This window comes from Ambystoma mexicanum, chromosome 1q (genome assembly GCF_040938575.1).
Source record: "Ambystoma mexicanum isolate Mex_15411 chromosome 1q, UKY_AmexF1_1, whole genome shotgun sequence".
Taxonomy (NCBI): domain Eukaryota; kingdom Metazoa; phylum Chordata; class Amphibia; order Caudata; family Ambystomatidae; genus Ambystoma; species Ambystoma mexicanum.
In genome coordinates, this window is record NC_090922.1 from 1,092,764,063 (window position 1) to 1,092,779,218 (window position 15,156).

Here is a 15,156-nt window from a genome sequence, read left to right on the forward strand (position 1 = left end):
ATGCATTTGGCGCCTTTGAAGTTCCTGTCATGGAAGACCGCTTTCCTCGTGGCCATCACCTCCGCACAACGTGTGGGAGAGATCCTGGCCCTATCTTGCAAGCCTCCATACTTGACTTTTCATGACACGACGGTGGTGCTGAGGACGCACCCCTCCTTCATGCCCAAGGTGCCGTCGGACTTCCACCTCAACGAGCCCTTGGTGTTACCAGTTTTCTTTCCGTCGCCTTCGACACCGGCTGAGAGGACTTTGCACTCGCTGGATGTAGCTAGAGCGCTGAAGTTCTACGTGGACCGCACAAAGAGTTTTCGGAAGACGTCACAACTGTTTGTGAACTTTGGGTCTGTGAATCAAGGGAAGGCTCTGTCGAAGACTTCCATCTCCAGATGGCTCTCCGGCTGCATCATGCATGGTCACCGGTTGGCAAAACGACCGCTGCACGGCCGTCCGAGAGCCCATTTGACCAGAACCATCGCTGCTACCACGGCGTTCCTGTCTGGTGTGCCCCTGCTGGACATCTGCAGGGCTGCTACGTGGAGGTCGACGCACACCTTCACAAGATTCTACTGCGTCGATCGGGACTCCAGGGAGGAGTCCAGGGTCGGCAAACAGTGCTGCGTAACCTTTTCGCTTAAGGTGAGCCTGTGAGCCTGGTGAGGAGGTAAGAGATGCTTAATGTTAAGTTGTTGTATTGCTTAATGTTGAGCCTGTTGCCATCTCCCGTGGTTGTGCATGTGTATACTGCTATGTATTCTTTTATTCATGAGCATGTGAATCCATGCCAGACCCCATGCTGGAGAAGGAACAAGTTACTTACCTGCAACTGTTGTTCTCCAGCATGGGTCTGGCATGGATTCACATGCAAACCCTCCCACCTACCCCTCTGCGGCTCTTCACTTGGTCATACTGCATTTTGGCGTGCTACCAAATCTGAGGATGGCTGTGAGAGGCGGGGCTTAGGGAGAGGGCAGTCATTGGCTGGGGGCAGTATGACCCAGAAATCAGTGATTGGTTACTACTAAGAAAGACAGATCAGAAACGAAACTGATACTGATTTTTTCTTTACCGAGGATTCCCAGCCTGACTGAATATTCATGAGCATGTGAATCCATGCCAGACCCATGCTGGAGAACAACAGTTACAGGTAAGTAATTGGTTCCTTCCCCTCCTATCTCGATACCTATAGTATCGTATTGTTGCCTAAGGTATATTGCTAGGGGTTCTAGGGCTAGTATATAGAGCATTGGGGACCATGGGCACCCCTGTCTGGTGCCTCTACTAAGTTGCCATCTCGCGGATATTACTGATCATGTTTTGACCCTGGCCAGCGGTTCACTATATAGCATCTTCGCCCACCTTATGTATCCAGGCCCCATACCATAGCCCGCCAGGGTCGCCAGCAGCCATGGCCACTTGACCGAATCGAAAGCCTTTATCGCGTCCAGGGACACCATTGCCATTTCGCCTTCGTTCTTACTTCCCCATTCAACCACCCATTGGAGCCGCCTATGATTATGAGTTATATTTCTGTTCGGGACATAGCCCGTCTGGTCGGGGTGTATTAGTTTGCCAATAACTCTCCGCAGTCTGTTTGCCAAGACAGCCGTCAATATCTTGCTATCTTGGTTCAACATCGACAGAGGTCTGTAGGAGCCACAGCTATACCGGGCTTGTTGGGCTTGGGAAGCAGTATTATGATCGCCTCTCATAAGTGTTTCTGGCAGCAGTCCCACCTCAAACGCTTCATTTAACATTTCTAACATTGGGGAGAGCACTTCCTCCCTATATACTATATAAAATTCACTTGGGAGCCCGTCCGCCCCTGGAGTCTTACTAGTAGGCAGCTGCCTCACCACTTCTCCCAACTTCTCCAGATTAATCGGTGCATCTAGCTACTCTGTATCAACTCCATGTCTCTCTCTCCGTGTCCCCTCCCCCTTTCAGTGCCTTTTCCAGTTCCTTTTCTGTTTGTTGTAGGTCAGCCAAGATCCCACCTTGCAGGCCCTTTTGATTTTGCTATGGCTACACCTCGCACCACCACCCTAAACGCTTCCCATAATGGGCCCGCCGAGTCCACACTCCCCATATTTGTCTCAAAGTAGCTTATAATCTCCTCCTTATGTCTTTCCTAAAACAGGGATCCTTAAGTGCCTCTGCCCGGAGGCAACAGATCATTCCTTACGTGTAAATATATATACCTTGCATTAATGCAACATGGTGTGTCTCAAATTTGATATAGAACCAACAATTTGGGCAAAGGTGTAGGATTGTTAGACCCATTCTTTTGTCTTATTCATGTCCTATTGAGGGTACATAGATAATCAGTTTACTGTGAAGGGGTTGTTCCCCCACCATGGTGACCCCTCCCGACCTTCGAACTAGTACATTTGCCACTGTGTTCATGTGCTCTGTTGTCATCCTGTATTTGTGCTAGCTGTTGTGTGTTCCCCCTGATCTGTGGTGATTGTAAATACTGTGGAAATGGTGCTGCCATTTGCAGTGTCTGTGACTGCGCTAGTGTGTGTGATTGGGCTTGTTGCATTTGTTGATATGTGCCTTGCATCTGCTCTTGTGGCTGCTGGTCCTGTGCATTATCTTATTGACGCCCCCTGGAAATGCTGCTGGCCTTGCCCTCCCCAATTTTGCTGTGTCTCCCTGAATCAACATGCCCATTAAATATGTCCTCGCTGTCCACAAGTCCAGCACTGTGGTGGCTTCCTCCCTTGTCCTGGAAACCCCACCCCTTGGAAAAGCCCTATTTTGCTGCGTCTGTTGTCCGTATCCCCTAAACCACCCTTGGTTGTGGGGCGCCTGTGGCCCAAAGCCGTGCCCCCTTTGAAATCCTGCCTTTCCTCGGAACCCCTGCTGCGGACCACTTCGTCCTATGCACCCTCCTCCCATAGGTGGTGCAAACTGTTGTGGTTGTTGATACTGCTGCTGTGCTTGTGGGGTGGGGCTGGTTATGACCGCCCCTTCCATCGCATACTTTGATAGCTACTTTTGCACTAGCTTGGCCTCATATGCCTTCCTCTCTTCCACCTTTTGCTTAACTTTCTCCTTCCACAATCTGCAATGGTGCACTATTATAGGCTGTATTTCAGGCCATCCCTTCGCTTCTAGCCCTACCAGTTTCTACAGACTCTTCTCTACTGGCTCTGGTAATCCCTACTCTAAAATATGATAGAATATTGCTATTGTTTTTTCCCAAGGCTCTCGAATTTCGAGGTGCCAAAGTTCTTGAATCTCCTGAATGTACTGACCAGGCTCTTGGTCTTCCCTCATCTTGCGTTATGTAATCACCCCAATGTCTGGCGTGTCTGGGTATTGTGTTCGTAATACTTGCCATAGTGCTGCTCTGCATTTTGCAAATGGCGCTCCGTTGTGTGCCGTGTTCTGTGTCGTCACCCCTGGGAACCCCGCCCTGTTCTATACGTCATCAGCTGTGTCTCATAGGATAGATACTAATAGTCCTTTTACGTCACCACTGCCAACCTGTGACCCGCTGTCAGTTTCTCCATCTCATAAATCCATTTCCCTGCTCCACCGCTCAATAATGGTAACCTACACTTCACGTTTTCCTTGTCTGTGTTCTCCCAAGGCACATACTGTGATCTCGTCCCTCCCCTTTTTAAAATAGGCATCTGTATATGCTGCCTTTGTTTTTTATTTAACTTAATTTTTATTGGCATTTCATATAAAACAATGAAACAGTCAACAAGTCAAAACTCCCCCTACCCCCACTCCCCCCTCCCCTTTGCTTGATCCAGGAAATAACCTACCCCCATGATGCCCCCGATAGGATCCAGGCATCCGAGCAAAGATTGAGACCCATACATCCAAACGAAAAAATAAAACTTCATAAAGCCAGATCACTCGATACAACTTAAATGTCCGAATCCTCTTGCGGGGCTATAATTCCCAGTAAAGTCATAGATTTTGGGCACCAGGCCCTGCATGCTTCCTCCTTTTAAGTAAGCAATTAGATCCGACCAGTCTGTCCCAAATTCCATACCTTCTCCTTGAAGTGAGTAACTAAGCCACTTCATTGCCAGCAGTGACCACATTTTGGTTACCCATTCATGCTCTTGCGGCGGATTCTTAGACTTCCATCGGCGTGCCAACACCAATGCCGCTGACATCATCATAATGGCATATACCTTTCGATGGGACCTGATGGGAATCTCCCCCAGAACTCCCCCCAGGCAAACCATATCCAGCCCTCTATTCCTACATCCCACCTTCCCCAGGGTACGCACCACTACCTGCCTAACTTGACCCCAAAACAGGTCTAATTTCGGGCAATCCCACCATATATGAGCCCACGTTCCAATCCCCCCGCCCCCCACCCAGCAGTCCCGAGATGAAGAAGGGAAGATCTTATGTAATCTGACCGGGGTGAGATGCCACTGAACCAAAAGCTTTAACCAGATTTCGCGGATCTAGATCGATCTAGTTAGCTTCGGGATTTGGGACCAAAGATGTTGCCAGTCCTGATCTTCAATTATGACCCCCGTGTCTTCCTGCCATTTCTTTATATATAACCTAGGAGGGAGAGTTTCACCTTGTTTAATATGCCTATAGAGGGACCCCATTAATCCCATCCCCTGAGTGCGAGTCTAAATATTTCTCAAACGACGTCCGGGGTTGGGAACCAGCCTGACGCATCTCAGGGTGAGAGCCAATGCAGCAGCTGCAAATACCCAGATCTATGACGTTCGTCCAGGCCAAAGTCCCTCTTGCACCTTTCAAAGTCCTTAACTGACCCCTCATGGCACATATCTGGTAGCATTCGGCAGCCCCCTTGGAACCATGAATCAAAACTCCTGTTCTTGCACCCCGGGTGAATTGCGGATTCTCAAATATAGGAGTGTACGGGGTAGGGAACGTGGTAAAATGGGAGCCTATCACTGCAGAGTCCCATGCCTTGCGCACAACAGTGGTGATTTCACTAGCCTACATTTGAGGGGTTCTATCCGCGCTTGGCTTCCAAAGCATTCCCTCCAGGTGTACTGCCACCACTGCTCTATCCATCTGCCTCCACAGCTTGTTCCTATCGTCTCTCTGCCAGTCTCTGATAATTCTAATCTGGGCTGCTAGAAAGTACGCCTTGAAGTCTGGGACACCCAGCCCCCCTCTTGAGCAGAGAGCCCTCATAAGAGATGTGGCCACCCTTGGTTGTCTCCCTTTCCATATGAACCTGCTCGTAACCCTGTGTAGCGCTCTGAAAAAACTACTTGGGACTGCGATTGGGAGGGCTGCGAAATGATAAAGCACCAAGGGTAGAACCGCCATTTTTAGAACATTAATGCGGCCCAGCCAGGAGATACTCAGGGGACCCCAGTCAACCAATTTTGATTTAATTTTCCCAAGCAGGGGGAGATAGATGGCCCTAAAAAGTTCTCGCACAGTTCTCGTAAGGCGCACCCCCAAGTATTTGATATGTTTACCTATTCATAGGTAGTTTTAATATATCTCTCCGTTGAAGGCGACAGTCCAAGTCTCAGAATTTCAGACTTACTGGAATTCACCTTTAGCCCTGCCACTTGACCAAAAAGATCTAGCTCATCACTGAGAGCCCAAAGAGACACCTTTTGGGTCTGTTAACGAGAAGAGCAGATCGTCTGCAAAGGCGGCCACCTTATGTTCATGTCCACCAAACGTTATGCCATGTATATGTACAGCGGCCCTAACTGCTGTCAAGAAGGGCTCCAACTGGAGGGCATATAGCAGAGGGGACAGAGGGCAGCCCTGTTTAGTACCCCGACAAACCGTCACAGGACCTGAAATTCGACCATTAATCTCCAATCTAAGGGTCGGGTTTTGATAGCTAGCCATCACCCGGCCCATGAAACCTATGCTGCCCTTTATTCCGGTGTTAGTCAGTATATTCTAATTTGTCGGGGCCCTCTCTCGTCAATGTCTGTGCATAGATCTGTGTGTTCCAATGTGGGTACTCGTTGGCTTTCATTCATAAGCTCTAGACAAGTCTTTCAAACAAGCCAGTGCTGTCTCCTCCCTCCTTTGTCCTGGGAGATTCCTTAGTCTATTGACATGTGTTTTGTGCGGTGCATCTGTTGTTTGCTTGCTGTGCTTGCTCTTCTGCATTGACCCCTCCTTCTCCCTGTCCGTGAGTCCTACACTCCCATGATACCCCATGGTCTGTCCCTCCTGTGGACTGTGACCGGTGCTGTCCCCCCCCACCCCCCCTCTCATCCCCACTCTGTTTATCGTCATTATCAGGCCCTGTGTCCATGTTGCTACTGAAATCGTCTGCAAAGCTTAGTCTCCTCGATTTCAAGTCTGTGTTGGGTTTCATACTAAGATCGATGTTTAGCAAATCCTAATTGCTGCCTCCGGACCAGGCCCCTAGGCCCGCTGCACTGCCATCTGCCACGCTCCTGCCGCATTAATTTGTGCTATCTGGTTGTGCGAGTCTGTCCTCCTCATGTTTATTTCTCTCCCAACCCACTGCTGCTTGTGTCTTTACTGCTCCTATTGCTTGTTCGTTTTCCCTACATGATCGTTCTTTCACCAGTCTATCCAAATTTAGCTTCCTCTGTTCCCTTTCTGCTAACTTGTGTATTACTTGCTCTGTTATCTATCTCTCACCGTCTCGCCGCCTTCTACATTTCTCTCTCCTGTTTCTCCCTCATCTCCCTCTCCATCCTCTTGTTTTCCTTGAGATCCCGCTCTATTCTCTCTTCTCATTCCCTTTCCGAGAGTTCCCTCTCTTCTCTACTCCCTGTCTTCCTGCGCCAGTTTCTACCCTCTCCTCTCTGTCTTCGCGCTCTATCCTCACTTCCCTGTGCTTCTCTCTTCTGTCCTCCTAGTCCATTTGTTTTGTCCACTCCTCCGTGTCACTGTCCCTCTTCAAACTTTCTATTGCCTCGGTCACCCCTTCTGTCTCTCCAGTTGTCTTCAAGTTTTAGAAGCAATAGTGCTGCTATCCACTCTTTCGTGCTTATGCCCTCGAACAACTCCTTTGCGCGCTGTAGTCCCTCGTCGCTCGCTCCTGCACCACCAGCTGGTTGTTGTGTGCCTTTCGGCTTATCCTCAGTGTATGGTGGTGGCTTGTATGATTTGAATACCCCTCTGCTGTCCTTAGTACCCTCATTGTGTAGATTCCCTGTTCATCGTTCGTGTCATCGGATACTATAATTGGAGGAGCAAAGTGAAGTGGAACTGCCTAATAAAAAAATGGTTTAGAAAATAACCTTTTTATGTTACCATCGCCTGGGGTGGTATTTCTGAAATGCCACCTGCGCCAATGGTAAAGTGAATTGGGCAGATTTTGAGAAATACCACAGGGTTATGTATTTTTCTCTGGTGGTATTTCATACAAAAACATTTGGCAACTTTTAATGACTTGTGGAATATTCATAGAAAGATGTAACCTTCAAGCATGAATTATAACTGTGCCCAACTGTGAGCACTGCATACAGTCCAAAGGCCGTTTTTTTAACTACCATGTAGCAATATCGATGCGTGCTATTCAGGGTGTTCTTAAAATCCTTGTGTAATGGACTCACCAGTGATCAAGAAATTCACTGTAACATGGGGGAAGCATTCTTTACAGAATGTGAAACTGAGGACACAGTCTAATAAGATATCATACCTTCCTTGGCAGGTAGCAGTAGTGATATGCTGGTACGGATTGTAACTGACAAATGGTGTATGGGCTGCACGCGAGCCAGCATTACCATCCAGGGTTATTGAATCTGTGATTTAAAAGCCTGCATTGTTGCTGGGCCGTATGAACATACGCCTGCTGCCTACTCCTTACACTCATTCACTGTTTTGGCCCACGTTTTCGGCCCACGTGTGAGGTCCACTCAGGCATATTCGCAAAAAAGCAGAAATCAAGTCAACTGCCTCACTCCATCTACACAGCTGAGCAGGCCTTTCAGTGCTATGTTCCTTCGAGGCAGGCCATATTCTGAAGGATTTTCTTTTTCAATGTTTTGTTTTAACTTGTTAAAGGAATTGCCCAACTAGCCTGTGGTAATAATCCCTGGGCCCCCCTTTGCAGCCCTCTGCTGCTCTCCTCCTTGCCCCTCACCCTCTATCACCACCACCCTTCTCCATCCCTGCACCTTCCCAAGTGACAAGAGTATTTGCCCAATATCAGGCCAACATATATGACTGAGACTTCATGCAGCAGGAAAATTACACCTTTTAACTAGTTAGAAGCCCCCCTGTGTCAACCTGCTATTTCCTAGGTGACATCTGCTCGTGGTTGAACAGATACAGGTTCTGGGGTACCTCAGTTCCTTACTATATTAAGCCTTATATCCTAAATCCCTGGTTGACCAACTTTGAAGCTGACTTTACATGATCGGTTTCCTTCACCAATGGATCGACAGCTAACTCTTGTAAGGTTTCAAACCAAAGAAATGTATTTGAATTAATGCAAACCAAATATGGATGTATTTCCTTATTTTAACAAAGGGGGGTAGCGTTCAATTAGAACAAATAAACTTTCCCTATGGAAAGTTTTTAGGGGTCTTGTGATAGTTCCATAGTCCCAAGTCCAAAGTCTTGATCTATCTCTAGTCTTATTTATTTATTTTTTTGCATTTGTATAGCGCACATACAGCCCAAGGGCATCGCATGGTAAATTGGTCATGGTAAGCTTTTCTGTTAAAATGAGGTACGGTATATCATACTTGTCTGAGGTGCACACATCCTGGAACCAACTACTGATCATGGTAACTGGCTAGCATAGCCCCTTCTGCGTGTTGGTTGGCTCACAGAAGAGAAATTATTTCTTCCCCATCTGCCCTGGGTTGATTGTCACATTGCAGTCATTATACCAGCCCCTCAGCCAAAGGTGATGTCTGAATGTTGTCTGCTGGCCCACTGGCTCTCCCCAGAGTGGGTTACCAGATTGTCCTTTTGCTCTTCAATGCATCATGCACTTTGGGCTCTTTCTTGGGGAGCACCCCATCCACACATTTTCTGCTGGCTCTCAGAAACACTTAGTGAATGGTTTTCTCAATAGTTCCTGTTGGTTCAGGCTTTTCCCTTTTTTTCCTTCTTGATTTTGGGTTCCACAAAACTGTTTCTCAGCACCTCAAGCCTTCTATTTGGTTTGGGAGGATAGCTTTGTTTGTTTATTTATTTGGCATTGCGCGCCAAACCCATTAGGTAGCCAGGCGCGGTGGAGGTCAAGACAACTTAAGCTTGGTTACAGAATGCGTACACAGAAGCATATAATATACAAGACAGTTTGAAAAAATAGGCTGCCAGGATGGTTACAGTGGCATACAGGAGGGAGTTAAGAGACATGCAGCAAAGACAGGAGTGCAAGGTACCGAGAAGGTAAGCTAACAGTCATTCATTTGTAGCCATTTAATTGCATTGAGTCTAAATTAAGGGTATGGTTGTTCCTTTCTGAGGTCATGCTGTAGTGCATTCCGAGTTTGTGCTGCAATAACTGGGAAGCTAGATCCTCCAGCTGTGGCCCGTTTAAATCTAGGTGTTTCCAGGTTATGGGCATTAGTAGTTCTCGTTGGGCGTGTGGACGATCTTCTAATTATCCTTTCAGCAAGGTAGGGTGTGGCCAAGTTGTTTAAGAATTTGGAGGCAAGGGAGGCTGTTTTAGAAGTATCCTGTCAGAAATTTTTAGCCAATGAACCTCTCTTCTAGCATCAGAGATGTGTTCTCTCCTAAGGATATTCTAGGCTGCCCTTAGGGCGTTATTTTGCATTCTTTGTATTTTGTCAATGATATTTTTGTTGGCACCTGACTAGAGAGCATTACAGTAGTCTAATCTCGACATTACAAGGGCTTTAGCGAGGGTAATGTAGCTCGGGGTGGAGAGGTATGGTCTGCAAGCCTGGATAAGCTTCCAGGTATAAGCTGTGAAGGATGCGAGTGAGTTGACTTGTTTCTTAAGCGACAGAGTGGCATCAAGATAGAAGCCTAGTGTTTTGACCACTGGCATCACCTTGATGAGATTGTTGTCGATATTGAAGGTGGTATAGTTAGGGCGAAGTAGTTTCAGAGCCTAGGATTAGTATCTCAGTTTTATCGTCATTCAGGCAGAGGCCATGAGATGCCATCCATGCCTGAATGAGGATGTATACTCTGTTTACTAAGGCTGTGTCCTCCAAAAAGTTGCCCGAAAGGGGAATGAGGATCTGGGTATCATCTGCATAATTTGTGTAGGTGATACCCAGTCTGTCCAATTTGTCGAACAAAGGCTTAGTAAATATGTTATACATAGTGAGTGAGACACAGGATCCTTGGGGTACTCCACAGGAGATTTGAGTTGGGTCAGCAGCCGTTAGTGGGGAAAAGACTTGCATTGTCCTCTTGGCCAGGAAGGATTGGACCTAGGCTATGGCTTCCCCTGAGAAGTGCGCCGCCGACCTAAAATGGCTACATAAGACTGCATGATCCACTAGGTCGAACGCTGCAGAGAGGTCCAGGAGAAGTAGCATAGCTGTTTGTCCCTTGTCCTTCCACTCCTCAATTTGAGTCTTAAGGTCTAGCAAGGCAGTTTCCGTACCGTGGAGTGGGCGGAAGCCAGACTGTCGTGATCCTAGTAGGTGATTAACTTCTAGGTATTCCTGAATTTGAATATAGGCTACTCGATCAATAATTTTAAGTGGAAAGGGGACAGTGGTAATTGGTCTATAGTTGGTAGGGATGGTGGGGTCTAGTGTTTGTTTTTTAAGCAGGGGGAGGACCCATGATTCTTTGAGGTTACTAGGTACTGTATTGGTTTTAAAGGAAGCGTTTATAAGCTTGGAGATAAATGGGGCAAGGTCTCTAGCCGCATCCTTTGATTTGTGCCGGGCAACTGTCGCCCTTGCAGTTAGATGGTTTTAGAGAGAGAATGATTTTTTCCGTGTCAAGAATGGAGATTTATTTAAAGGTAAATGGTGTAGTTGTGTTACACCCTGTGTCATGGGGAGGTTGTTGCTCAGAGGGGGGGCAGAGAGGCTTTTTTGATTGCTATTTTTTGTTGGAGTGTTGTGATTTTGTTTAGGAGGGCTTTTTGAATTGCAGTGCACCAGGGCGTGTCCTTCGGGACAGTGTCTGCCGGTGGAGTTGCCGGTGGAATTGGGGCTTCCATTTCACGTAGGATGGAGAACAGTTCCTTAGTTTTGGAGCTAGCTTTTGCAATTCTATCATTGAATATATATTTTTTTGTTTTTATTTCTTTTTTGTAATATTTGGAGAGTGCTGTTAATTTATCCTTAGTGACAGTAGTCGGTGAGTGGCGCCAGCTCGTTTGCAATTTTCTTTTCTGTAATCTTAGCTCTTTAAATTGAGGTGTGAACCATGCGTTGAGGTGGGATTTTTGTCTGGCTTTGCGCATTTTTAGTGGGGCGGCTGAGTCCAAGGCTTGGGACATGGCAGTATTGAAAATTTCCACTAGAGATTTAGGGTCAGCATTATTGTTAGCGTTATTCAGAGAAGGGAGGAGGTGCCGGAGTATTTTTTCTGCTGTGATGTCTTTTTTGCTTCTTGTGGGCAGCGGGGGAGCCATCTCAATGGTTTTAGGACTGAGGAGGTCAAGTGTGGCTGAGAAAGTAATGAAGTGATGGTCGGACCATAGTTGTGGTACATTATTGGTAATAATAATGTTGCAGTTAGAGTCAGCCACCCAATCCAAGGTTCTACCTTTAATGTGGGTGGGGGGATAGGACTTTCTGTGAGGGTCCATGATCTATGAGAAGTGCAGCTTTAGCTTGAGTGTGTTTGTTTCCAGCCTCATTGAAGTCGAGGTTGAAATCCCCCAGTAGCAAGGTGTGTGAGTGGATTTTAGTGTTGCTAGTTATGTTATCTGTAAGGTCCTCCTCAAAGGTTCCTAGTGGGCCAGGAGGTCTGTATATCAAGTGGATCGTTAAAGTACGGTTGTTAGATAGGGGAAGATTAGCCGTGAGGACTTTGCATGAGGGACATGTAGTTGGAGTGGCAAGTCTAATGGAGAGGCTAGTTTTGGCGATGATAGCTAGGCCGCCACCGCGAGAGTTAGGCCTATCCACTCTGAGTATCTGGTAGCCCTCGGGTATTGTTATCATGAGGGCAGGACCTGCCGCATCATGGAGCCAAGTTACAGTTACGGCTAGAAGGTCTAGATTCTCATTGTGCAATGTATCTGCAATTTCAGAGGCATGGGCTACTAGGGATCTGGCGTTGATAAGTGATCCAGATAGAGATAGTGTGCCTTTATTTGTGGGGTCAGGAGGAGGTTTGGTTTTGGGTTTATTGGGACTAGCAAGGTTTTTTTTGTTACTATGTTGGACGTAATCTGGTTGTTAGGCATGGGTAACACTGTGCGGTTGTTGGTATTTTTAAGATCATAGAGCCGGGATAATCTGGATCTAAGTCTCATATTTCTATCCAGAGGAGGGCGCGTTAGGGGGGTGGTTAGAGACATAGTGACTAGGAGGCCAAGTGTAAATACTAAAGGTACGGTTCTCCGGTTGTCAAGCATGTTCAGGGCTATGCCGTGGGATCTCAGATGGTGTTTTGGGTCAGTTTAAGATTCACTTAGTAGGCTAGTAGCAGGTTTAGTGTTGATTGTACAACAATTGCACTAGTGGGTTGGGTAGGCAAAGAAATAAGTTGCACGAGTAGGCTAGTGTCAGTAGCACATGTCGGCTAGTATCAATTGCACAGGTAGGCTAATATCAATTGCACAGGTAGGCTAATATCAATTGCACAGGTAGGCTAAAATCAATTGCACAGGTAAGCTAAAATCAATTGCACAGGTAGGCTAAAATCAATTGCATAGGTAGGCCAATATCGATTGCACAAGTAGGCTAATATCGATTGCACAGGTAGGCTAAAATCAATTGCTTTAGGTGGGCTAGCGAGCAGATTGGATGGGTGAGTAGTAGAACATATAATCAAGGCTAGGCCAGTTGCATGCGGCAGTTGTGTGAGATAGTTGCATATATAACCCATAATAGGTTGTGGGGGTGACTATCTGGACTATCTGGTCATACAGGTGAGTAGTATACAGTTACAGGAGGTAGATGGCTCTGGGTGGGAGTTGGCAGGCAGTTCACTTAGGATCCTTAAATTTGAGGATTGCAAAGCGGGCCGGGAGTTTAGACAGTATGGAGGAGTATGCGGCTCAACGTTCGTGACCGCCCGTTGATTGCTATGGATTTGCTGTGGCAACAAGACGACACGGAGCAACACAGGTTCGATCCCCGGGTCCGCGCTTGGAAACCCCCTGGGTATTAAGCGTGTTATAAATAACATACCACTCTCACAATGTGATTGATCCCTCCTTTTGATGGCCTTGTTTGTCTGTCACCAGTGTCTGGTGTATTGCTCCTGACTAACGTATGTGTTATTCTACTCGGTGCTCTTGAGCAAGTCTTAACTAGTATCCTTGCTAGGCACACCAATGTACAGACTACGGCCTTATTTCGTGAGATGCTTCTTTCACTGCTTTTCTTTGAGCTTTAGGTTTTGGCTATATCTGTCAATTGGCCCTGGATCCCAAGCCATACAGACTCACTAGTCACTTGACTGCACCCCAGCTCTGACCTCACTGGTCTTGCCTTATACCTTTTATCACCCCTTCCATCTTTTTGCCTGCTTGGCTTACCAACTGCTGTGTTCTTCTCTTCGCCACCACTTTGGTTCCACCTTCCTCTATTGTTGATTACCTTAACTCTCCTCTTCCACAAGTTTTTCTTCCTCTTACTTTTGATTCTCTCCTGACCCTCTTCTAATACCTTCCTTTCCCTTCCTCCTGATCTCTACAGATCCCTCCCTTCACTGCATTCCTTTCCTTGGTTCTTCCTCCTGCTCTCTTCTGTCTTGCCCTCTTCCAATGCCTTCCTTTTCCTCCTTCCTAATTCTCTCGCCATTCCACACTGCTCCCCATCTCCAAACTCCCACATCTTGCCCGACCCTTTTATTCCCATGCTCTGTACTTAATAGCGGCAATGAATTTCACTGGGATCAACTGCACGTGTTTACTGACTCCAACATGGGATTGGTTGGTACATCTTGGCTCCTCCTTCCACCTATGTGCAACTACTGAAGTCTGATTATTTGTTCGATTGCAGCTCTGCAGAAACTCTGTAAATTGTGAAAATGGGTGGCTTTCAGTCTGGCTGATTCTGCTTATGACCACATGGAAAGCTCACGCTTGCACTTCTGCCTATCCTTCTCCCCTGTTGCTCAGCATTCGCGGCATAATCCCTTCATGATCTGAATTAATATAATGACTACTGTGTGGAGTTGTGGCCTTCCTACAGAGTTCAGGAGTCGGCAACATGCGCTTCATGGTCCCCCCCCCATATGCCTTCTGTGGGGTTAATGCATCACTCGGTGGCCTTCCCCAGCAACCCTCTCACTTCCCTTTCTGGTCTCTGGTATGGACCTTTGTCACACAGGATAAAAATTTACGAACGCTCCCTTAGACATGAGAATTTCTAAATATGCATTGCTGTTACTGTACATAAATTCTTTCCTACCTTCTATGCGATATGAAATAACTTAACAATGTACTTCGGTGTGCCCTTTCATTATTCAAAGTAATGCTGCCTTGCACTATATTCGTATCCACCCCCTCCATTCCTGGCTATAATACTTTGTCACTGACTACCTGAGTTGTGAAGTTAACTTGGGGGGGAAAAAATATATTTGTTTCTGTTTTCAGCCAGAACAAGGAATTAAAAGAAAAGCAGACACTACTACACCTACGCCTTCAGTAATCCTAACAAGTAGTGAATCATCACCGACTTTTGCAGAACCAAAAGCTAGCAAAAAGGCATTTCGACGTGACAAGAAAAAGACAATCAAGCCTCCAGTGAAAGACTTGCCTGATTCTCAACAGCAGGTTGAAAAAATACCCAAATCATCAGAACAATTACAGCACTGTTGGGCAATTTTGAGAGAAATGTTTTCTTCTACGCATCAAGAATATGCTTGGCCTTTTTACAAACCTGTAGATGCCATGTCATTGGGACTCAAAGATTACCATGCCATCATAAAACAACCAATGGATTTATGGACCATCAAAGTAAGAGTTTTTAATTTCTGCCTTTAGATTGCAGTGACATTGTGTTTATATTTTTTGCATGTTTCATCAACCTGATTATATTGTCACATGAATCGCATCTAAAGCAGAGGTTGGACTTTTTATTAGGGCAAATTCAAAATGTGATTTTTTTA

General features: G+C 46.5%; 1 protein-coding gene across 1 annotated transcript in view; it reads left to right on the plus strand.

The window, feature by feature from the left end:
- The window catches only part of LOC138541759 (bromodomain testis-specific protein-like), a 2,079,689-nt gene that overhangs the window by 1,030,777 nt on the left and 1,033,756 nt on the right, over positions 1 to 15,156 (plus strand). The window contains exon 6 of the mRNA XM_069641783.1: positions 14,642 to 15,004. Coding sequence (XP_069497884.1) covers positions 14,642 to 15,004 — 363 coding nt within the window. The remainder of the gene's footprint in view (positions 1 to 14,641; positions 15,005 to 15,156) is intronic.